At 27.2% G+C, this 25,000-nt stretch overlaps 1 protein-coding gene across 2 annotated transcripts in view; it reads left to right on the forward strand.

The window, feature by feature from the left end:
* The window catches only part of LOC136080882 (uncharacterized), a 127,875-nt gene that overhangs the window by 93,165 nt on the left and 9,710 nt on the right, over positions 1-25,000 (forward strand). For both annotated transcript variants that reach the window (XM_065798256.1, XM_065798255.1), the window contains one exon: positions 14,411-14,656. In XM_065798256.1, coding sequence (XP_065654328.1) covers positions 14,411-14,656 — 246 coding nt within the window. The remainder of the gene's footprint in view (positions 1-14,410; positions 14,657-25,000) is intronic.

A 25,000-nucleotide genomic window follows, 5' to 3' on the forward strand; every position in this document is an offset into this window, starting at 1 on the left:
ACGTTTCAACTACAGCCGAAACAATTTAAAATTATATACTTATGTATGTAAATAGTGTGCAATTCAGTGCTAGTTTAGATGACGTTAAAGTTGCGGATAACAAATTTGTTTTTGATACTTTCCAGCAATACAGAAAACAAGGAGATCACCCTTTATACAACAACGTAAACCTTAAGCAACTCCCTAGTATTATCTAGTCCATACCAGCTATTATATCTAACCGCATCAGCAATATTTCATCTAGCAAGGAAGCTTTCAATAAAGCAACACTATTTTACACCAATGAACTAGCAGCAAGTGGGTATAATGAAAAAAACCTTTCCAAAAAAATCTTGCTACATCAAAACCAAAATCAAGATCATGGATCATTATTTGATTTGATCCTTCGTTTCTGTGATATGTAAAAACCATCATCGCAAAATGTTATCTAAATCTAAAAGAAAAGCATTATCCAAAAACACAGAAGTTTCTTAAATTTTTGTTAGGATTAATTTAAATGTCAGTTATAGCCGTCCTCCGAACATCACCAATATTAATAACTCACACAATAAAAAAGTATTATCAAACGTTTCTAACATAATTGTTCGTGTAACTATTGGCAACCTTTACAATGTCATTTGCAAGGTAAGTGTCTGTAAAAATATAATTTATGTCTGTAATGTAAAAACATCACCGAAAGACAGTGGTTTCAGTTATATTGGTTTAACGAAGCACACCTGTAAAGATTGCTGGTACAAACATAAAAATTGCTTTCAATACGAAAGTTAAGCTAATATCCTAGAGCTTTCTAAATATATCTGGATAGTGAAGAAATGGATTTTCAAATCCTATTCTTACGTAGAAGAATATTGATAGTGCGGAACTATTTAAACATGAAGAAAAGTTGTGTAACCATTGTTTAACCAAAAAAAACCATGTCATTACGTCTTCTTTAAAACTATTAAATGACCGAAATAAACTAATATCAAAATGTCACCACGAATACGAAATTCTCATTTGCAACTTTAACGTCATCTAAGCTAACACTATATTGTATTTTTTTTTGTTGTTATATAACTTTTTGTTGTCATGGTTGTTTGTAACATCTGATGATTGCATAAAGCTTGAAACACTGAATCATGTTTTAAACCTTATTTTAATTATTTTATTATTATACTAATGTAATATACAGTATCCAAAAATAATTATCGTACGCTTAAAAAAAATCATAGCTTTAAATATTGCATCTAAAAAGTGATTTTTTCGTTAAACTCTTAATTATTTTTTTTTTAAATATATTATCAAGTATTGTTTAATAATTTGTTTGGGTATCGGTGAAATAATTGCTTTTCAAACCTATTGAATTTTACATAATTGATCTTGTGGTGCATAAAATTGATTGCAAAAGAAATAATCGTACAATTTAATAAAAATGGACCCATTCGATTCGGGCCTCCTTTGGCCTTGACGGTCTCAGCCAAATTTTGGGTGTCTGTTGTTATATTATCCCATGCGCTCATTATAGCTTCTTTGAAGTGGTCTTTGCGTTTAAATGCTCGGTCGCCAATTTTTCTGTCTAAAATATACCACAAATTTTCTATTGGATATAAGTCCGGACTTTGAGACTGCAATTTCAAAACATTGATACCTTTGTTTCCTCGATTGTTTAGAGGCATAATCTGATTGGAACCTTTGCTAGTGTGGCTGGTAGAGGACAGAAACTCATGTCTACCAGTGCACTCGATTAAAACATCATTATTTATGTGAAGAAAAATAGATTTGTTTCGGTATCTAAACTAGTTTTAAAAATTTAAGAATATCACAAATCACAGTGACTCATTAAACAATCAGAAATCGTATCAGAGAACAAGCTTATAGAGGTAGAGTAGTTTGAAAAAAACTTTTTTTAACGTATGAAGTATGAGTTAAAAAAGAGTTGGAATATTACATTTATTGATGACAAAATAAATGCTTCAATGTATTGTTAAATTCTCAAAGCCAACTTGCAACGGTCTATTTAAAAATTGAATATGGGAAACGATTTCATACTCATTGGGTCAATTGTGTAAGATTCAATAGGTTTGAAAAGCAATTAAATCACGAATACACAAATTAATTCTTAAAACGTTACTTGATCAGATATCTAAAATAAATATTTTATAAAAGTTTCATTCAGAAAACTCATTTTTTTGATGCAATCTTTAAAATTATGAATTTTTTAAACGTAATTTTTTTATTTTTTTATTTTTTTTTTTATACGTGTTTATTTTACAACTACAAAGTATTTACAAGTAACCAATCACAGATTGGCGGTAAAAATATACAAATATAAACCATAAATATAAAGTTCGAAATATACAAAGTAAATAAAAATATAGTTGCATACAACTCCAAGACATGATTAAAATAAACACCAATTACACTAATATAATAACGTGCACGTAAAAATAATCCGATAAATATATCTCTATATTATTCCAATTAAAATAAAAAATAAATTAAATAAAAATAAATCTGCTGATTTTTTGGAGTGTTTAGGTGTTTCCTATAAGTTTATTTACTAAATTTCAAAATAATGTTAGTGTATAAATATGATAAAAACGAAATTTGTGATTGATAAAAAGAATTACTTATTTGTAGTTTAAGGAAGTTTGCAGAAGACTTAAGTCAGTCTTGCCATCGAGTACCTTTTTAAGACACATGTAATACACATAAAAAATCAGTTGCATACGTGGTATATATGTATGTGTTACATTTATACATTGTCATTAATATTTTTTTATCGACTTGTTTTTAAATTTAAGTTAGCTTTATTTATTTTTTATTCAAATTTAAAAAAATTTCTTATAGTTGTTTAATTTGATTACTTTAATTTTTAGCTTTATTTTCAGAAAGTGTTCGTTGTTTAAGTTTATTATTGATTCATTTCTGGAAACTAATTTGTTAATTAAATAGGGACCACGATATGTAATTGAGAATTTTGAGAGTCTTGTTGTTTCAAAAGGTATCTTAAAGTTGCCTACTGCTCTTGTATTGTAATTAATTATATTGTTTTTAAAAAGTGTGTTGTAAAATGTTCTAGAACCAGAAAGTATATTTTGAAAAATATGTATTTGAAATATATTTAGTGCGTTCATTTGTTTCAGTAAGGGTTGAGCATGAGTAAACTTGTTTTTTTTGTGTACTAGTCTTGAGGCGTGTTTTTGACGTAAGTCAAAAAAAGCGTGTTTTTGACGTAAGCCAAAACCATGCTTCAAGACTAGTATACAACAAAAAAGTGGTTCTAATTTAGATTTGTGGGTACTGCTCCATGCTATATTGGCATACATGAGATAGCTATTTATGAATGAAAAGTAGATAAGTTTAAGACATTTTTTGTGACAAAAATGGTCTTGCGTTGTAAAGTAAAACCTATATTTTTGATATTTTTGTGTTTATGTAGTTTATGTAGGGTTTCCAGGAGATGTGTTTGAGCAGCCGTAGCGCAGTGGTTTGAGTTCTGGCTCAGAACCCAGAGGTCCCGAGTTCGATCCTAGCCAACAAGCCCAATAAGTGACATTGGTAATGAACTTCTAGTTAAATGCTCTCCCGCGGTGCTTGGTGATAAGACCAAAAAGACTTCTGGGAGCACCTAAAAAATGGAAAAAAAAAAATGTGTTCATCAATTAGAACTCCTAAAAACTTTGTATTCAGAGCTCTTTTGATGGTTATATTTTTTTATATTAATTGTTGGTAGGTTACGGGGTATTTTTTTAATTTGTTGATTTGAGTGGAGTAGTATATACTTATATTTTTTCTATATTGAGTGACAGTTTATTTGATTTAAACCATATATTAACTTTTTTTAGTTCAGAATTTGTTTTTTCATATAGGTCTTCGATTATCTTTGACAAGTGAAATAAGTTTGTATAATCGGCAAACATTATAGTTTTAAAGATATTAGAGACGTTTGGAAGATCGTTTATATAAATAAGAAACAAAAGCGGAGCAAGAATATAACCTTGGGGTTCCATTCTTGCTCCGCACACATTTCGGTTTTAGTAAATTTGAGTTGCTTTTTCTATTTATAGTAACACACAGTTGTCTGTTATTAAGGTAGTTTTTAAACCAATTTAAAACTTGAATTTTTATACCATAGTTTTTCATTTTTGTTAGTAAAATCTCATGGTTGGCGGTGTCAAATGCTTTTGACAAATCAATTAAGATCCCTAATGTGAATTTTTTTTAAATGATCTTATCTTATTTGAGTGGTCAAGGGTTGTATGCTCAGTTGAGTGTAGCTTTTGAAAACCATATTTACCTTTATTGATAGTTTTGTTAGTTTTTAAATATTCTTTTCATTTATTATAAACTATTCATTCTAGAAGTTTAGAGAATACCGAAAGGATTGAGATTGGTCTATAATTGTTTAAAGAATTGGTTTCTCCAGATTTATAGATTGGTATAATTTTAGAGATTTTTAGTTTATCAGGTACAATAACTGTTGTAACAGATGAATTAAATACTTGGTAAATTGGATTACGTATCTCCTAAAAAACATCTGACACTTCTTTGCAAGATATATCATTGATTCCTGGGGACTTAAGTTTAAGTGATTTAATAGCTATTTCAAGTTCATCTTGATTTATTTCATTGAAATTTAAAGAGCTGCGTGAGCCTGCAAAGTAACTTTTAAATGTATTATTTGGGCATTCAATTTTTGATGCAAGATCAGCACCAATGTTGGCAAAGTAGTTGTTAAATTCATTCGAAAAATCTCGCTTGTTGTTTGATTCAATTTCATTATTTATTACTCTAGATGTCATTTTGTTAATATTAGATTTACTTTTACCTATTATTTCCTTCATAATGTCCCATGTCCTTTTTGAGTCTCCATTAAATTTTCGTTTTTGATTAGAATAATATAAAATTTTATGTTTTTTTTTAATTTTTTCAAACAGGTTTTTGTATTGCTTGTAGAGGGATAGGTTCGCTACGCTTCTATTTTTTAGGTGTTTTAGATCAATTCCGTATAGTTTTTGTTTTTGTTTTGAGGATTTTCTTTTGTTATGCATGGACAATTTAAATATTTTGCTTTCATGTCTTTTTCTTGTATCGAAATCTTTTATTACATTGTACGATAAATAAACTTTTAAAGGTAATGTAAGCATAGTTTGTGTTTCATAGGTTACATTCATGGTAGACCTTTTGGCAATTTTTTGCCGATAACAAGAACTTAAACTTTTAAGTAGACGTTTCATCAATAATTCTTTTATCATAATATTTTTGAATCATTAATTTTTGTGGAATTTTGTGACAAAGAGAATATTGGAGAGCAATCTGAAATATCTGTTTTTATTATTCCTGATTTTAGAGAAGGATCTTGTATTGAGTTTATTATTATATTGTCAATAGCAGTAATAGATTAGAAAGTTGCCCTGGTAGGTTTATTGATAACGGGGAAGATATTAGGTTGAAACATGTCGTCAAAGAAATTTTCAGTAATCGCATGCTTGTTGTACATTAAAATATTTATGTTTATACCTATAATAATGAATAACTTTTTCTGTTCTTTTATTTTTTGTAATTATGTGTTTCATATAACTCATAAATTTACAAGTAAAACGATCTAGTGGTCTGTAGTACGTAGAAACTAGAAAGTTTTTTGAGGCAGTGTTAATAACTTCCATTGTAAGGACCTCACTATCGCCATCAGAGTTTGAAAGATCATTTCTTATCTTATTTTTAGATTATTCCGTATATAATTCACAATTCCTTCTCCTCTTTTACTAACTAATCTTTTTAAGAAAATATTTTATAGTTTGGAATTTGGAGGTCAGAGTTTGTGTCTGCTGCTTCGTCAGAGCACCTAGCCTTTGTAAGGCAGATCATACTGAAAGTATGTTTGTATTCAAGGAGAAAGTTTTTTAATTTGTCTATATTAATAAGTAAACTTCTGATGTTCATGTGTTTACCGTAAAGTTATTTAGTATGGTTTTAAAAGCAAATTTAAAATTTTGTATATCAATATATGCAGAATTGGAGTATTTTTCGTTTAAAAAGTTATCATAATGATTGTGAGGTAAATATTTATTCGCAAATTTAAAGATATTCAAACACAGCGTTTCAATGGGCTCATTTAATTTCAATTTCACCAGATATGTTAAGTTTGTATCTAATTATTTCTTTTACCGAACTTCTACAATCATCCCAGCTTTCACCTTCTTTTTCCTTTACACCATCGATCCTTAAATTGTTTCTATGTAAGGGGTTCTCTAAGTTAACTGTTTTTTTTCTAGGTAATTTATATCATACCCCAAATTTGTTGTAATTTTTTCCACTTTTTTCTTTATATTTTCTTCTTGAAAGTTCAAGCTCTCTTTACATTCATAAAATTCACTTTCAATGACACCATCTCTTAAAATGCTTTTCTTTGCTATATATATATGTATATATATATATATATATATATATATATATATATATATATATATATATATATATATATATATATATATATAAATTTAAGTTCTATTATTTTCATTTCACTAAATCTTGTATCTTATCTCAGATCTTAGGGTTGTAGAGACTTTTGGAAAATCTTTAATAGCGTCCTTAGTTAAAGTAAGTTTAACATTCCATCTCTAATTCTTTTAATACATCTCTAATACTTTTGTAAAATCTTTATTTTTTTAATCGTCATTAACTAGAGTAAGTCTAACATTTAATCTCAAGTTTATGGTTCTGATCATTTTACTTCTCCCCAGAATAGAGCAGAGTTGTTCGGAAAGAACAGAGTTGTTCGGAAAGAAATCTAATGACCATACTCTGTCATTCCAGTTAAACAGATTAACCTTTTGTTCAAACCACTCTGGCTATAATTGATCCAAATGACTCTGCCTGTTAATGAAATAGTTATTTCTCAATTAAACACTTCTACAGTTTTCGGTACAGACAAGATTTCCATCTTGGTCTTAAAAGTGTGTTCTCTATCTCGCTTCAATTCTAAACTATTAATTAACTACTAACAATTATTTGTAGTTTCAATTTTAAAGTTTTTTATTTTAAAAAGCTAAAGATAAAACTCTGATCACCCCAGCAATTTTTTTCCTACAATTAGTCTTTACTCTATTATTAGTTTCTTTGTACAAAGATTTTAAGATTATTAAATCATATCTTTTTAACTGCAGTATTAAACTTATTCTCCAAGACATTCTTCTTTATTTCCAGTAACTTGAAGGGTACCGCAAGTTGCCCTTTTTATCTCCTGTAATGTTCTTTTTATCTCCTGTATTGTTTCTTTATTTAACATCTAAAGAGGCTGTATTTGCTGATAAATCAACTTTATACTCTTGTCTTGACAAAAAGAATTCACTTTTTAATTGCTTAGAACAAGAAGCTGATCTTTAATCACATCTCTCTTCTGTAACAGTTTGGGGCTTGCAGTGGCTTGTGGATTTCAAGTTTGTACTTTAAATCTTCCAAAACATATGAAATAAAAAATTAAGAAATAATAAAAGATCCGTCAAAGAAAAGCTTGGGGGCATGATGTTTTTGGATGATTTGGTTGGAGTAAAAAAGTTGATTTTAAAGACAGAGGATATTAAGTTTAGTAGAAAGGTTACTTTGCAACTAAAAAAACTTTGAAAGATATTTTTATTATTAATAATTTCATTTAAATTTAAAACGTTTTCTGCTCGTTGGCAGCAGAAAGTAACGGAAAGAAAAAAAAATCAAAGAAATTGCAATTAATGGAGTCTAATTATAAAAATGAACTCAGTTCTGATACAAGTTTCGATTTATTTTTTAATTTAATTTTTCAGCCTTGTGGCAATTACCATAAATAACCACTGTAATTTAATAGTAAAGTACTAGCAGAAATTCCAATAGATGTGTATGCTGGGAACGTTGCTAATGTGGCTACGATAAGTAATATTTCACTAAATGTTAAGCAAAAGTGAAAAGTGTCAATGTAAACAAAGCTGCTTTAAAAAATAGTTAACTCAAGGTATAAGAAGGTCAATTATTGAGCCTAAAATAGATTCATCTATTTAGTAAAGCTACTTAGTTAAATATATCCCAATCACTTCGACATTAAGACAAAAAACTCAACTGGTAACATTAGGCAAGAAAATAAGTTTACAGCTTTTAGTGGTCTTCTGGACCTAAGGTTTAGAAGGCCAGTAAGAGCTGCACTTTAAACACAAAGGAAAATAAGAGGAAGGTCATTCCATATCAAATCATCTTAGGTCTCCAGGATACCGCCTCAGATTTGCTTCAAATTTTTTTGTTTTCTGATTTTATGAAACAAACACAACCTTGAAAAACTTAGCTTGATTGGCTAAATTGTTTAAAAGTTATGTTCGAATCACTATTGACATGGAGACTACAGTAGATTTTTTTGATTTTTGACAGACCATAATTTTTAAAATAAAATAGGTAGACACCTAAAAAGGTCTACAGTAATAGTTTTTCACCCATACAATCAATTTTTCAGGTCTTTTTGAATGATTATAGGCATTTTTTTAAGCTATTGTACCCAATAGTCGTTAAAAGTTGTAATGATATAAAATATTTTGAAAACCCTAATGTGCTTCAGTTGAATTCCTAATGACAGGGAGTGCAAATTTTTCGTTACTTTTGTGTATTAATGGTAATTACCTGTGGTAATATTTATAATTATCTATTAAAATTTAATTTAATTCTTGCAGCAGTCTGTTAAAATATTACATTTTTTTAGACCTATACTCTATCTTATGACACAATTGTAGCCCTATAACTTAGGCGTATATTTTTAATTTTCTCCTGAATGAATATATAACGTGGACACGGAAAAATCCTTTCAACTTTAAATTGAAATTTCTTTAAAACCATAAATACTTTTTATTTCAATTTTTATTTTTTTATTAAATGCGTTTACATCAATATGGGTTTTACCTTAATTTTAAGGGGCTTGCTGCTATGTTTGGCAAGAGATATAATTTTATAGCGGATTGATGTCATCATTTTCAATTTATTGGTGGTATTAATCCACTTTTTTGGCAGTTCTTTTATTTTTTGTTACTTCATTTTTTATTCAAAGAACTACTTTAACTATTGTCCAAAAATCTTGCGTTCATCAGGACAACTTTGATGATTCGCATCTTTAGGAACAATTTTTACATTATTAACTTTGCACCGCTGTAGAACATTTTTAGAATAGTGAGAAGCTGCAAGATCTGACAAAAAGAGACATCAGTATTTATATTTTTTCATTAATGGCAGAAGTCTTGAAGGCATTCTTTGATGTAGTGATCAAAAGTCAAGCCCTTCTCAGTGAAAAACCACGAGGACTGTTTACCACAGCTACAAACTGCTTGCCACACAAGGACCTTGGATGCAAATTTTCTTTTTCGAATATATTTAAATTTATTAACGGCAGCTTTATCTTTGCCCTCATAGTAAAATTGTTGACAAGAAAGTTGTAAAAAAACTGCCTTGCAATACGTTTAGCCTTCAATTATGCATAAACTTTTATCCACCATGATTATAGCCAGCGTTAAACTCCTTCAATATCACCATTTAAGCTTCACTAACGTGTATTTTACTTATAAAATTCTTTAATTCTAGCATTTTTAAATATTTTTTCAATGTAAGGATGCAAAGCCTTAAATTCTCTTGCTGATTTTGCTGTGACTGGTTCGGATTTCATGCTATTGAACTGAGAACCAATTTAAATTTTTGGATTTATGGAAAGTATTCTTTCTTCCACTTTTTTCTTTCGAAACTTTAACTAATCATGAACTTATTTATTATATATATATATATATATATATATATATATATATATATATAACTGTAGATTTTGGAACATTTGTATGTTTAGCAATCAAGTGATATGAAGTTGATGAGTTTTTAAAACAAACATTCACATTTTTTTCACGCACCTCAATTTGTTTTCGAAACATTTTGCAAGTCATTGATTTGTAAACAAAAATTTATCAACAAAAATAAAGATAAGAAAGTATTTTTAAATTAAAAAAATAAAAGAAATAAAAATCAGTTGTGGTTTTAAAGAGACCTTAGTTTAAAGATAACCGGATTTTTCCGTGTCTCCTTGATAATTAGTTTTCCCAAAAGTGATATAATTAGTGTCTTAATTCAATTGATTTTATATGATTTTGGAATATGTATTTAATTTCATGCATATTATATAGTTATAATGAAATAATTTATACATGGTTTTAATTTGAGCGTATAGCACTTCAAGTGCTTGAAGAGTTTGTATTAAAATCTAAACCTAAAATTTTAAGACTTTACCTTTATTAGAATTATCCCTCAAAAATTAAAGTAAATGTGACAAATTAGGATGTGAAAACACAAAATTTTCAAAAACAATATACAAGTACGACAAACCTAGTAGCATTAGCATTGTATATAGACCCTAAAATATAACATTGAGAAAGGAGAAAAAGTGCATAAACTAGAATAATTTGGATAAACTTTTAAGACACAAATAACAAAAAGTAAAAATATGTTTAAAGGACGAAAAATTTCAACAACAACTACAATAGCAACAAGATATTTATTTTACTCAAATTTTAAAATCATATAGCTACGATAAAACAATAATAATTATAATAATACAAGGTTATAGCTATGGTTTTGTATTTTTTAAAAAACGGAATGCAGTATTATAAGTTATTGTATTATTAGTTGCATTATAGTAGTAGGCTATACATAGTAGGCTATTATTAGTTAGGTATACATAGTAGGCTATTATTATACATAGTAGTCATACATAGTAGGTTATACATAGTAGGCTATTATTAGTAGGCATACAAAGTAGGCTATTATTAGTTGCATTATAATAGCCTTCGAACTGATTTTTTCAATAAATAAAAATATTTATTGTTTATCTTGTTTTTAAATTTATTTAATGTTTCTTGATTTACTGTGTGTGAACTTAGCTTACTCCGATTGATTACAATTCTCTCGCTTAAGAATGTCTTAATAAATGGGATTTTATGAGCTGCTTAGTGATGGGGTGCTGATTTTTTAAATGCAGTTAGTTGGTATATAAAGGGTTTATGCAATTAATGGATTGGAATCTCTTGTGGATTTTATAATGATAGATCAGGCCATTCTTTGCTCTACCTTAAAAAATACATATTTTTTATTCGTTTTAGCTGCTCTTCATAGCTGTTCTTAACTTATCATTTATTTTTCTTGCTTATAATTGTTTGACTTTTAGCTTTTTAATGTCTGCTTTTAAGGATGGACACCAGACAGGTTTTGGATATTCCAAGTGAGGTCTAACAAAGATAGATACAACTGTATTGTTACAATTCTGTTATTACTTTTAAAAGTTTTTCTTATTATTCCTGGAAAACGATTCACCTTATAAGTTACAGTTGCAATATATTTCTTTAATTTAAGGTCTTTTGTGAACAAAACGCCCAAGCTTTTTTTCTTTTTAGTTGCTTCCATATTATGTTTGTTTAGTTTGTAGCTATAACTCTTGTTAATTGGACCAAAATGCATTACATTACATTTTTTCTCGTTGAAAGTCATTGACCATGTTTTATCCTATTTCCATATTTTATCAACAGCACATCGCAAATATAATTGATCAATTTTATTAGAAGCAGCATCTAATATTTTTGTGTTGTCTGCAAACAGTTTGCAGAGACATGTAATATTGTCCAACATATCATTAATGTATTGAACAAATAGTATGGGTCCCAGCTCCGACCTGGTACTCCGCTGTTAACTATATTAAATTTGATGCAGAATCTCCTAATGTGATTCTTTGTTTTCAAATGGTCAGAAAAGCATGAACCCATTTTATTAATTGATTATCCATTCCATAATTGTCTAATTTATATACAATTTTTTTTATGGGAAACCTAAACCTTTGTAAATATCTACCGATAACCTTTGATTTAGTTTGTAAAGAAAGGTAAGTTTCCAGCACGTTTGGAAAAAGAAATCCATGCTGGTTCGGATTAGTTAGTTTGTTGCTATTTAAGTAAAATATTTCATCTTTAATCAAACTTTTTATTAACTTGTACAAAATTGATGTTATAGAGTTCGGCTCCTAGGTTCAGTTTTATTTTCTTTTTTAAATATTGGAACAACATTTGCTAATAGCCATTTGTTTGACTAAGTAGAGGAAATAAACAATTTGATGAACAACATTGAGAGGGGCGTAGAAATAATTAATGCCAAATTCTTCAATACTGCTTAATGAAGGAACCATAACCTATAAATTTATTATAATTTAATTATGCAGCTTTTTTGAGAACGTTTTTATAGGAGAATAAGACATACGAATCAAAAATTTATTTAGAGTTAGTCCTTTCATTAAAGCTTTAGTTTTCTAAACTAATATTTGATTGAAACTTTAATATTTTATTTTATATCTGTCTTCAATAATAGGTCAATTTAGGTCGGATTATTTTCAATACTTTTGCAGAATCTTGTGGCTTATATTTTTTATTTACATTAGAACAGAATGATTTTGAATTCTTTTTGCAATTGTATCCTATTTTTTTTTCAAAATCCATCACCACTCTTTTAATTTCTTTTAATGTACTTTTTGTAAACTTTTATAATCATTGAGAATTTCAACTTTTTTGCAATTAGCTATATATTTTTGCCATTTTGAATTTTTTTCTTTCTCCGATTGTTTAACTTAGCTATTAAATCATGTTCATGAATAGGTCCTACTACCTTTCTTTTCTTAACAAATTTTAAACAACCGTCATTATATATTCTTGAGAGGACTTTAAATATTTGTTAATCTCACTTTCTAAAAACAAGCTACTCCACTTTTTATCTTTAATAAACCTGTTGAAGGCATTTTTATATCCTCTTAAATAATTTTATCTTTTATTAATAAAAACTCTAACGTATTTACTAACATAGTAATCCTATATTATTATAAAATGACCTTGCTTTGTTTTGCCTAAATGAGGTTTTATATTTATATCTAGAAGTTTAGTTTCGTTGTTTGCTATAATCAAATCCATAGTTTTTGTTTCATTTTCAGAGCTTCTATAAAAAGTTGGTTTGTCAATAAGCTGGTGAAGAAAGCAATCATGGATATTTTTTATAAACTCTTATTTGTGGAATAATCATGCTTACTAGCCAACTTGCCCCGTTTAACTATACATTTTGTTGTTCAATGAGCAAGTGTTGGTGCACATAACATTCAGCTTACTTGATTTTTCACACAGATTTACTTTAACTTAGATATGGTGAAAAATTTTTATGCCAGTTGTATGTAGCAGTATAGACCTACCCCAAGTAATTGAGGCCACTATGGTCTTCATGCTTGCATGTTTATGGTCTTGTTTTCAACATCTTTTTATTTAAAATATAAACTCAGCTACTTCTAATATTTTCCAATCATCATTTTGATTGTTTCTTTTTTCTAAGTCTTAAGTTGAATCAATGAATGTTCCTGTGAATTTAGAATTTCTTAGGTTTTTACATCCACTTGTTCATCCTTCCACAATACTTCCACTTGTTCATCCTTTGAGGAAAGTTTTACCAAATCTGGTGTCCTTCTATGTGCATCTGAGTTTTTAAATCTTCTTATATATGCTATTTTTAAATTAACTCTAATTTCATGAAGACTATCATCTAAAACATTTTATTCTTCAATTCCTTCCATAAGTTTTGTTCCAAAAATAAGTATAATTTGTTCCCCTTTTTCAACTTGCATGTTTTTAACTTTATTATGTTGAATATGTTAGTTTTGAGTTAATCTGGATTTTGAATAAAATGAAATTAGTTACTAAATAATCTTCGTTCCGTTTAATTTTGCGATTGCTTCTTAAGAATTTCCACTCTATTTCTTAAGTCTTGATTCTCAGATTTTAGTTTGATATTTCGATTTTGCATTTCTAAAACTTCATCGTCATAAACCTTTTGAACGTTTCTAGTTCATTTTTGCTAATCATTTTTTTATAAAATTTTATAAAATATGGTTTTCAAGGTTACAAAAAGTATATTTCAATAATATGCATTGTAAATTTGTATCATTAGTTTACAAGGTATTTCAAAACATTTGCGATAAAACAAATAAAAAAATCTGCAATGCAAAATCACAATAATAAAAATGAAAAAAGATAAGGAAATAATAATCATCAAATCAGATAAATAAAGCACTGCTGCAGCTAAGATCTGATGTTGTTCATTGATTTCTTGAATTTGCGGAATACTCAAATCAATAGTCCAATCAACGGATCAACACTGACTTGGCTATTTTCTCCATGAGACCTTTACTTTCCCACTGGATAACTTTTTACATTTGTGTGTTTTAGCACATTTTCGTATAAAATTATAATCTTTATATTTCCATTTTGAATGAATACAAAAATCATTGTAGATCACCTTATGTAAGAAGTAAACACATAAAAATATAATAAATGCTTTATTGGAATATATTTTTCTTTTTCTTTAGGACTCTCTGCTGTTTTTGTTGAGCCTATATGCTTTGACAACATGACTAAAAATATTTATTTTCAAGATAAGCTTGGAAATGTTTTGAGATACAATTATTTGAATAAAGTTACAGTGCGATTACCTGATACAAAAGCAAATGTTCTACAATTACCATCAATAGTTTTACCAATAACTAAAACTAAAGATAACATTTATTTTTGTTGCGATACAGTAATTGGATTATACAATGGTATTCCTTATAAAAGTATGTTAGACAATTCTTTTAAAGTTTTTATATTTCTATTAAATTTTTTATTATAATATTCTTATATGAATATATATATATATATATATATATATATATATATATATATATATATATATATATATATATATATTTATACATATATATATACATTTATTTATTTATATATATATATATATATATATATATATATATATATATATATATATATATATATATATATATATACATTTTTTCTTGTGTTTTATTTCATGTATTAGTATTTGTAATTGAATACTTTTTTTTAATACTTTTAATAATAATATATTGATTTTTTTTAACTTTAACTACTTGGCAATTTTACTAATGAACACACAAAAAAAATTAATAGTGCCTCTCTTAGAGTTTTTCTTTGAAATCTCACCAAAAATATTTATTTTAACTAATTTGTGTTGTCCAAAATTATATATTATATATATATATATATATATATATTTATATATATATATATATATATATATATATATATATATATATATATATATATATATATACATAAATTTAAAAAAATTAAAATAATACCATAAGGAAAAAAAAGCAGTTAAAAAAGTGATTTTTTAACTGCTTTTTTTGCCTTTTAGAAAAACACTTCATATGTATATATATATATATATATATATATATATATATATATATATATATATATATATATATATATATATATATATATATATATATATATATATACATATGAAGTGTTTTTCTAAAAGGCGTTCATCTTTTCAAAATGGAAATTTAACATCTGAATTCTTTATTGTAAAATGTGCAAATCTAAATATGTTAGTATGAATTAAAATATCATTAATCTTTATTTATGAATACAAAATTATTAATGTTCAAAAGCTCTTACCAAAATAAGTTTTGTCTTTGTTTTTCCCAAACAATAAATATGTGAGTAAGTGCCTTTTAGAAAAATGCTCTTTACACACACACACACACACACACGCACATCATGGCCTACTTCATACGCGGCCGGATATGTTGCATAAATAGGCTAAAAATTAGATGGCCAATTTTTCGCACTTCTGCTTTTTATCATACCGTTAGTTAGTATTAGCAGTAAGCAACCAGGAAGTTTTTAGTATTTGAATCTTTAATAGATAATAAAAATAAAATTACATTGATAACTTGGTATTTTATTTAAAAAATAAAAACACTGCCGATACCAGAAAAGGAAAGTCAAGTAAATCCTGCCAATACCTAAAATAGAATTGAAATAAAATTATAATTTTTATTTACAAAAGTATTATTTACATTTTATTGTTAGTAGAAAGAGGATAATAAGATAACAGAAAATATAAAGAATAAAAAAAGAAGCTACAACCTAGCACTATCAATACAAAACACTGTAACAGTAGCGCATGGCATAAGGTATTTGTAAGCACACATTACAGACATTACTAGGGTAGACCGGGGTCGTATTTATCAATTTAACTTTGAACCGAAATTAACAAGAGACTATTCAACATACAAAAAATGCAACAGTCTATCTATATAGCTAATATATTCAGCTATTAAAAGATTGTAATATAATGGATTTCAAAACATTAATAACTGAGAAATAGAACAAAATTCACAAAATGAGAATCACAAAATGAGACCTCAGGGCAGTTGAATCACCTCTAGGAGTCGATTATATCATGGTAGGCTATTAAAAAATTACTGGTCTTTCCATAGGGACATTCATTTAAAGACACATTTTCAACTAATCCTTTCTATTAATAGAACAATAAAGCAAACGAGGTCCAATATAATATGTTTTTATATCCACAAGACAATATAAAAAATGAATAAAGTCTATACATTCTAAAAAAATACATATGTGAAGTGTTTCACTTAACAATTAACAAAAATATTTCGAAGTGTAAAAATATTATTATTAAAAAAAAAAAACGAGACACTTAACCTATTTAAGTATTTAACTGTGACTCTTTCTTATGACATTTACAAATGAAAAGCAATATCTCAAAAAAAATCAAAAAAAGTTATAAAGAAAATATACAGTCAATCACAAAAACAAAATACGACATTGAAACCTATAATTTAAGAATAAAGATTAACATTGAAATTGGCTCAACTACATTACTTACTATATAAACAAAAATAAATCACAATGATCTCGTAACATAAAAAATGTTTAGGAACTTCTCATCAAAATTACATAAAGTAACAAACTTTTATTCAGATTCACAATTTTTGAAAACATAATAATCGGTTTGATGTGCCCGGTTTTTGCAGTCTATGCACTGAACCCACTTTTCTTTAAGTTTACTTTTAAAGAAAGGCGTCAATCAAATTAAGCATAAACATTCGCTGTCCATATTTTTCCTTACTTTTCTTTTTTAAGCTGCATGTTTTGTTTTGTTTTTATCCATTTTCATGACCTTTTTACGGTATTCCATTCTGATTTTTTCCTTTCTTTTGTGTGTATCTGTGTTCACAGCCGACTTTCTTTTCTTTTTTCCTCTTGTGCTTTCCTATCTAGGGGGAGCATTCAAGAATGGGCGAACGCTTTCAGGATTAAAAACTGTTGGCGTGGACGGTATTGGATCATTTTCAAAATTTTGTATCCTGTTTTCTGACAATTATGTCACTTTTGACATTTGTTTATCTTTTATTAATGGACTGTCTTCTGTAATTGGTCTGTTTTCTAGAATTGGTCTATCTTCTGGCATTGGTCAAGTCTGTAAAAACTTGTCTATTATATGAATAAATACCGGTACACCTAAACCCAGCTTGAATATTAGTAGACGTGAATGCTATTGGTAAAGCTGTTTGAACAATAGATGGTATGTTATGTATGGTCATGGTTTTACCTGGATTATTTCGCATTCAAGCATCACTGGTGGAGTAAACAGCTTTTTTGAATGGGCCATATACAGAACGGTTCAAAGGTTGCGATTTGTGTGAGTATTGAGGTAAGATAGATAAAACTACTATTCCATTTTAACTTCAATAATCCAATGCCCAAACTGAAATATGTGACGAATGATTATCCAAAAGGAGGAGAATTTTTCTGTCTTTTGATGACGATGTGTACTTTTAAAAGTCCTTCAAAAATATCAGTAATTCATCTCCCTGCATCTAGCCACTGCTGTTGCCAGCGCCAAAACTTCCCACTGGACCGTCCCTAACGAAGTGATCCTGATATATAACCCTAGGTAATACAAACATAGAGGGTATATAATTTCCTATAGCATTCACTGCACATGCAACGATAACCAGATTTCCACATTTGGCAGAAGTTAAGACGCCGATTTGATGAGATCCTTTTTTCGTCACAATTTTACATGGTTTCTGTACTGTCGTTACACCGGTTTCATCTACGTTGTATATATCTTTTGGTTCAAATTTGTGTTTATAGATGCCATTTTATATAGCAGTTTTCTTTTTTTTGCGGCGAAAATCCGTAATATATATCAGCTGTCTTTATTACATATTTCTTCATAGAAATTTTGTGGCCAACAGTAAAAACTTTGTTCCATGCTTGGTAACCAACATGTTTAGGTTCGTTTGATGTTTTATTTTTAATATATAACTTCGTAATGACACATAGGACAAACCATCTTTTTGTGCAGCTTTTTTATTAGAAACTCCCTCTTTGACTACATCATTGTTGGCAGATTCATACAAAGATTGGGGTTGGCTGTCCCTATCTGTTATTATTATGCGGTTTTGGGGCATCCTGAAGTAGAAAAAATCCATATTAATTTATAACAATAAATTTAATATGTATTCAATAAGTTTTTTTTTCCATTTTCTGTGTTCTTATCATCATTTACTAAATATTATATAAAAAAAACCTAAAATATGAAACCTGTATATATCGATACCTGCAAGTAAAATACAGAGGTAAGAACCACTACAGACATAAAAAATCTTTATTTTGTCAGTTCGAATGCAAGTAAACCATAACAAATGTTAAGAATGATATCCTGGAGTCGGTTGTATTGGTTCAATTGACCCAGGTATTTTGTGTCGTTCATTGATACTACCACCCTGTAAGGTTCATTTTCGTTTGAGATTATATTTTTATTTATTTATTCGTTGTAAAGATAATCTAAATTCACACTAAATTACGTAAAAATAAAAATATTTTGAAATTACCGAAAACAGAATGTACATCTGATGCAGAAATTATAATATTGCCTTCCAAATACAGTGTAAAAATGTTAGTTTTGCACAAATAAACACCATGCACCACAGAATACGCGAACGACTAGTGCGCCGGTGGCAAATAAACTAAACTAAACAAACTAAAGCAACAGTGGACACAGATTGTAGGTTGTATTATAGTATTGTAAAAATCATCGAATATGGCGGCGTCCTATCTAAAGTATGTAAAGAGATATTTACACTGATACAACCGGCCCATGTTACTTGGACCCCGGTCTACCCTATGTGTCTCCAGAATAATTAAAAAAGAAAAGATAATAAAAGGGCTAGACAATACAACGTAATAACATTACCAAATAATACTACTAATTAATGATATATTTATTAACTAAAACACTTAAACTAAAAAGATTTTAGTTATTACGATATTTGAACAATCGAGGAACAATTAAACATTTAATAGTTAAACAATTTGAACTATTATATCATAAAATAGCAAGCAGCTCATAAAATATTTATTATAAATAGGCATTATCAGTTGTGGAAATATACATCTAATAAAAAAATAAAACCAATATAAAATAAAACAATATACATAATATAACTTACTCAAGCCAGTACCAGTTCTACCCTATAAAAATTTTTATTATTATTAACCCTTCTAATAAAAAATAAAAAAAACAGTAAAGCGAATTGAAAAGCACTTCAGCTTTTTTCAGCTGCTCTAAAATAAAGCTTTCAGCTTTTTTCGATTGCACTAAAATATAAAACAAAATTTGCTTAGCTAAGCTAAACTACTTTATTTAAAAAAATTAAATTAATTAAAGAACAACATTAACTCTCTTTAAAAACTAAGAAAAATGTATCAGCTTAAATTTAAATGCAGAACTTGCTTGAAAAACCACGTGAATAATAAGAAGCACATAAGTTAGCTTTATCTGTTTGATATTTTTCATCAAAGCTTTTCTGTAAAAAAACTCTTAGCAAATTCATTCAATTAAGCTGTTTTTACTGCCGAGTTGTTTGTGCCAAAAAATTTTTTGAGAAACAAAAAACATATTTTTTTTGAAATAAAGTAAAAACTTTAAAAAAAATTACAAAAAAATATATTCAACATAAAATAGTATCAAAAATACTTATAAAAACTATTTAAATTGAAACATTGTTTCATTATTATATAGCTTTTAGTAAATGGTATGAAGATTATCAAACTTTGTTTTAGCTTTTTGAATAAAATCAGCAATCAGAACATTTCTTAATTTCTACCATGTAGGGGACTTTCGAAAATCAGTCATAAGAAAATTCGACCAATAAATGGAACAAAATTATTATTTGAATACACTTAATACATATTAATTTGTTATGTAACATTTATTTATTTGAAAACTTAAAAATGTGACTAAACAGATACAAATAAAAAACTTATTTTTGTGAGGCTGTTTTTCTTATGTGAAAGTTTTGAGATTTGCTATTGCAAGTTTGGATTAACAACTCTTTTTAAAATAAAAGTCTAAAAATAATTTAAAAATAAAAAATTGCATTAACTCGTTTATTAATCATTATTACCAGGTTGCTGCATTCTGAATGACACTGCTGAATTAGGATTATATATATATTTAACTGAAAGTAAGTGGGTAGAAAACCATCTTCAGGACTTAAATTTCCAATAGGATGCAAAATTTGCCCATAGACCAAATAACAGAAAGGATCATTATTTGAGGGAGGAGCAATTTTTGATGTAAAGGAAGAAAAAAGTAGTGAGGAACTTTAACTACGAAGGTGTTCAAGTTCCTCACTACTTTTTGATTGAAAAAAAATTTTATTGATAGCATGATTTACATGGTTTCCTTTCATTAAATCAGTCAAAAATGGTGGATAAGGAGTGAGAGGAGCTAATACATGTGATAACAAATGAGTTTTATTTAAAAACTTTTTCGCACCATTATACTGGCAAATATGGTTTAATTGTCTGACGTTACTTTTTATGGCAACGTTATTTCTTGCTATGTGATGCATTTATACTTACTGAGTTCTCGTCTAGCCTGATGTCTTTCAATTTTGACGACAAATTATCTTAGCTCACCTAGGCTCATCTCTTTCATTTAGATGACTGTTTATCTCACCTAGCCTAAGCTCATCTCTTTCATTTAAGCGACAGTTCAATTCATCTCGCCAAGCCTGGTTTCTTTCATTTTAATAAAGTCTTATGATTTCACTTATTAAATTATCAGACATAACTAAGCATTAAAGGAGTGTGCAAAAACGATGCCTAATAAAATAAAAGTTGAACTTTTATTTTAGGATTAAACTTATAGTTTTCTTCCTTAACTTATCTAAAATAAAGTAAATAAAAAAGAGCATAATCTAATTATCTACTTTATTCTAACTCTAATCTTAGTCACATTTAAATAACATGTTTTAAAATAATATAGCAATGTATAAAGATAACATATTTCTATAAAGAACTTATACTAAAGTTGTAAATAAATTGATATAATCTTTATAACTGAGTAATATTATATTTTTAAGGTACTTATTAATAATTATTGAAAAAATATTATTATTTAATCAAAAAGAATATAAAAAGTAATTTAAAAAATGGCAAAATTTTTACAGATAAGAACTCATAAATAAAGCAAATCGAAAAAAATATAAGGCTTGTCTGCTCCGGAAATACTGCTAGCATTGAACAGTGAATTGTAATCCTCCGTCAAAAATCTTTTTCATAACTTTGATTTGCATTTAATGCAAGAATAAATAAATAATAAATAAGTAAATGCTAAACTAATAATAGAAAACTTCTATAAAAAATCACATATTTGCTTTATGTGAAGAAACTTTGAAGTATTGAAACTTCTTGAACTATTTTGACTTTTTTTTTTATATTTAATTTTATAAAGATTTAAAAAAGGTTAATAACACAATGCAAAAAACTTTAAATGCGTGTATGTATGAATGTATGTATGTATGTGTAAATGTAAAACATTTAAATAATATTTTGGAGAAAATATTCTCTATACAAAAAATCCTGAAAATTTAACGAGTTTCTAAAACTGTTGCGACACTTTGTATACTTACCTTACCTTACCTTAATAAATACTTACCTTTACAAATAAAATAATAAACTTTAGTTGAACATATTTAATTAAGGAAAATAGAACTTAAATAACACTTTATATACTTACCTTTACAAATAAAATAATAAACTTTAGTTGAACATATTTAATTAAGGAAAATCGAATCTTTTAAATGTTTAAATGGAGAGGACCTATTATTAAAAAGGAAACAACGTTTTTTCTGTTTTGTTAATAATTTATCCTTTTATTTATCAACAAAAGCATAAATTGTTAACAAAAAAGAAAAGTGACTACAAAATACAAATTTTTAACAAAAAGGAACAGTGTATATATCTTTTCAATAAATTTTACTTGAAAAAGTAACTGTGTATAAATCTTTAATAAAATATATATCTTTTCAATAAAATTTACTTAAAAAAGTAACTGTGTATAAATCTTTAATGAAATATATATCTTTTCAATAAAATTTACCTAAAGTTTTAAATATTAAAAATTTATAGATTTTAAAAAACTATATATCTTTTCAATATTTCTTTTAAACACATTCTTTAACAATATCTTTTCAACACAATTTATGAATACTTTAGCTACATACAGATTTAATTTGTGTTTCAGCATGACAGCACCCCAACATTCTTGTTCTCTACAAAGCCAAGTCACATTATAGCACAGTATACTCCTCGGCAAGCAAGATCAACACTCTAGCTGTAAACTAAGCCAAGTCATAACATATTGAAACCATGCAAAGAACATAATAACTACTTAAAAACTATATAGACATAACATAACACATCACAAACATACTATGTTGCATATATAAAAGATATTAACACACTCACAAACTCATATAACCTTAGCACATATAAACATTATAAATAACACATAAAAATAACTAAATATATCAATTAGAAACATTTACAAATACAACCTCATTTTTGTAATATTTGTTCAATGACATACCTCGTAATGAATGTTTATCAACTTTAAAAAACAAACAATCAATATGACCTGATTTTTAATATAATAAAAGTAAACAAATTTTCTGCAATTTTTTAAAAATAAGGTATTAAACGATCTTGTTTTTAAAAATCCAACATAAAGATGACGGTGTGAGATGAAAGGCTTTTGGAGATAAACATCAACTATATAAAGAGATTGATCTTTTGACCTTTGAAAAGAGCAACGTCTTCTTGAGTTATCATCGTCTTCTAGTTTTTAAATATTAAAATTACAGAATAATATACTTTATAATAAAATTTACAGATTAATATACTTTAGACTCAATTGACAAAGGACTTGAATATTTTTAATATTAAAATGCAGGAATTAAATAAATTACCTGACATTAAAAGTTACTATACTAATTTAAAAGTACCATAAAGTTAATCCATTTCTACAGAAGTTAAAAATTAATATGTTTTCGATCTTACTACTGATTAAACAAATATTATTAAATCAAAAAGATTATGAATATCTTATCGTGTGTTCAAAAATATAAAGAGAAATATTAAAAGGTCAATCATGCTAGAAACTCCGTGTCAAACGGGCACGAATGGGTATCAGCAGTAATATATATTAATATATTAGGTTCAGCAATAATATATAGTGATTAAATTCCAAAAGGTGAAAAGTTTTAACTCGTTTGATAGATTTTTCTCCAATGACAACATGTTTTTTTGAGAAAGAGCTCTTTCAAATTCAGAAAACCTAGTAAGTAATTAAAACTACTTCAAAACATTGAACATTCAATTTAGCAATTATAATAGGTTTTTTTTTTTTTTTTTTAATGAAAATTGAACATTCAATAGGATTGCTTTTTTTTTTCTTTGAATGAACATTGAGCATTCAATTTAGCAATTATAATAGGATTGCTTTTTTTTTCTTTGAGGGTGGGGGGGAGATAGTGATTATAAATGTGCAGTTTTTATTTGTCGGATTGGCTATAAATCTAAAAAAAGTGAATCTAGTTCCCTTTTTGCAAATAAAGCTGTTTTTAGTTTCCCTAAAAATACTAACTTAAAAGAAAAATAGATAAACTTTATTAACAGAAAAAATTAGCAAACATTCAGTTATATGTTTGGATCATTTTGAACCAAAGCATTTAAAATATGGGAAACGAGTTACTTTAAGACATGAGTTAAACCCATTTTCAACCATTTATCCTAATGAAATTTGCATTCGATCTTCAATAAAGTCTAAACTTCTTAACTTTCGAAAACCTCAGACTGAACAAGATTCCACTATTCTAAATGAAATTCATACATTTAAAGAAATAGATAAAATTAAAAATATTGATATGCTTTATGAATCTTACTCTCCAAATGGGTTTAGTTTTCAAAGTCATAAAAGATTAGTTAAATAGTATCCTTTATTTTTCGTAGACTCCTTTTATTAAATCAATAAGCATTGATAACAATTTGCATGTAAAAGTTTCATTATAAAACTTGTGTACTACCACTTTCTCAATGGTTTAGAACAAATAACAATTGTAAGCTTTCAAGTTTATCTACTTTAATTAATTTGGTGTTCTACATGCAAAATCTTGTTGAAGAAAGTTCTTATTGTTTAGTTAATGAACTGTCCAAATTAGTCTTTTACAAATCCAAAGGTCGTTCACCATATTCTTCAGAAGTATTACATTTTGCACTAATGCAAAGGTATTCATCATCTCAGTCTTATTCGCTTCTTTTGAAACAACTTCCTTTACCACCCATGTCACTATTGATAAAGTTAGTATCTGGTGGAATTGAATCAAAAAAATCATTTAAAATATTATTAAATGAGAGGCAAATAAGCAATGGTTGCGTTCTCCTTTTTGATGAAATGTATTTACGGCAGTCTTGTAAATACCATTGTCGTAGATTATTTAGACAAGATACTGAAGGTAATCTCTACAAAGGAATAATTGTGTTTATGATCGTTGGTCTCAAAAATTTGCATGTAAAGTTGCAATATAAAACTTTTCCACTACCACTTCCTCGATGGTTTAGAACAATTAACAATTGTAAGCTTACAACTTTAAAGATCTATTTTAAAGAACTTGATGTCTTACATGCAAAACCTTGTTAAAAAGAATTCTTAATATTTAGTTAATAAACTGTCCAAACTAAAA

This window comes from Hydra vulgaris, chromosome 05 (genome assembly GCF_038396675.1).
Source record: "Hydra vulgaris chromosome 05, alternate assembly HydraT2T_AEP".
NCBI classification, from domain to species: domain Eukaryota; kingdom Metazoa; phylum Cnidaria; class Hydrozoa; order Anthoathecata; family Hydridae; genus Hydra; species Hydra vulgaris.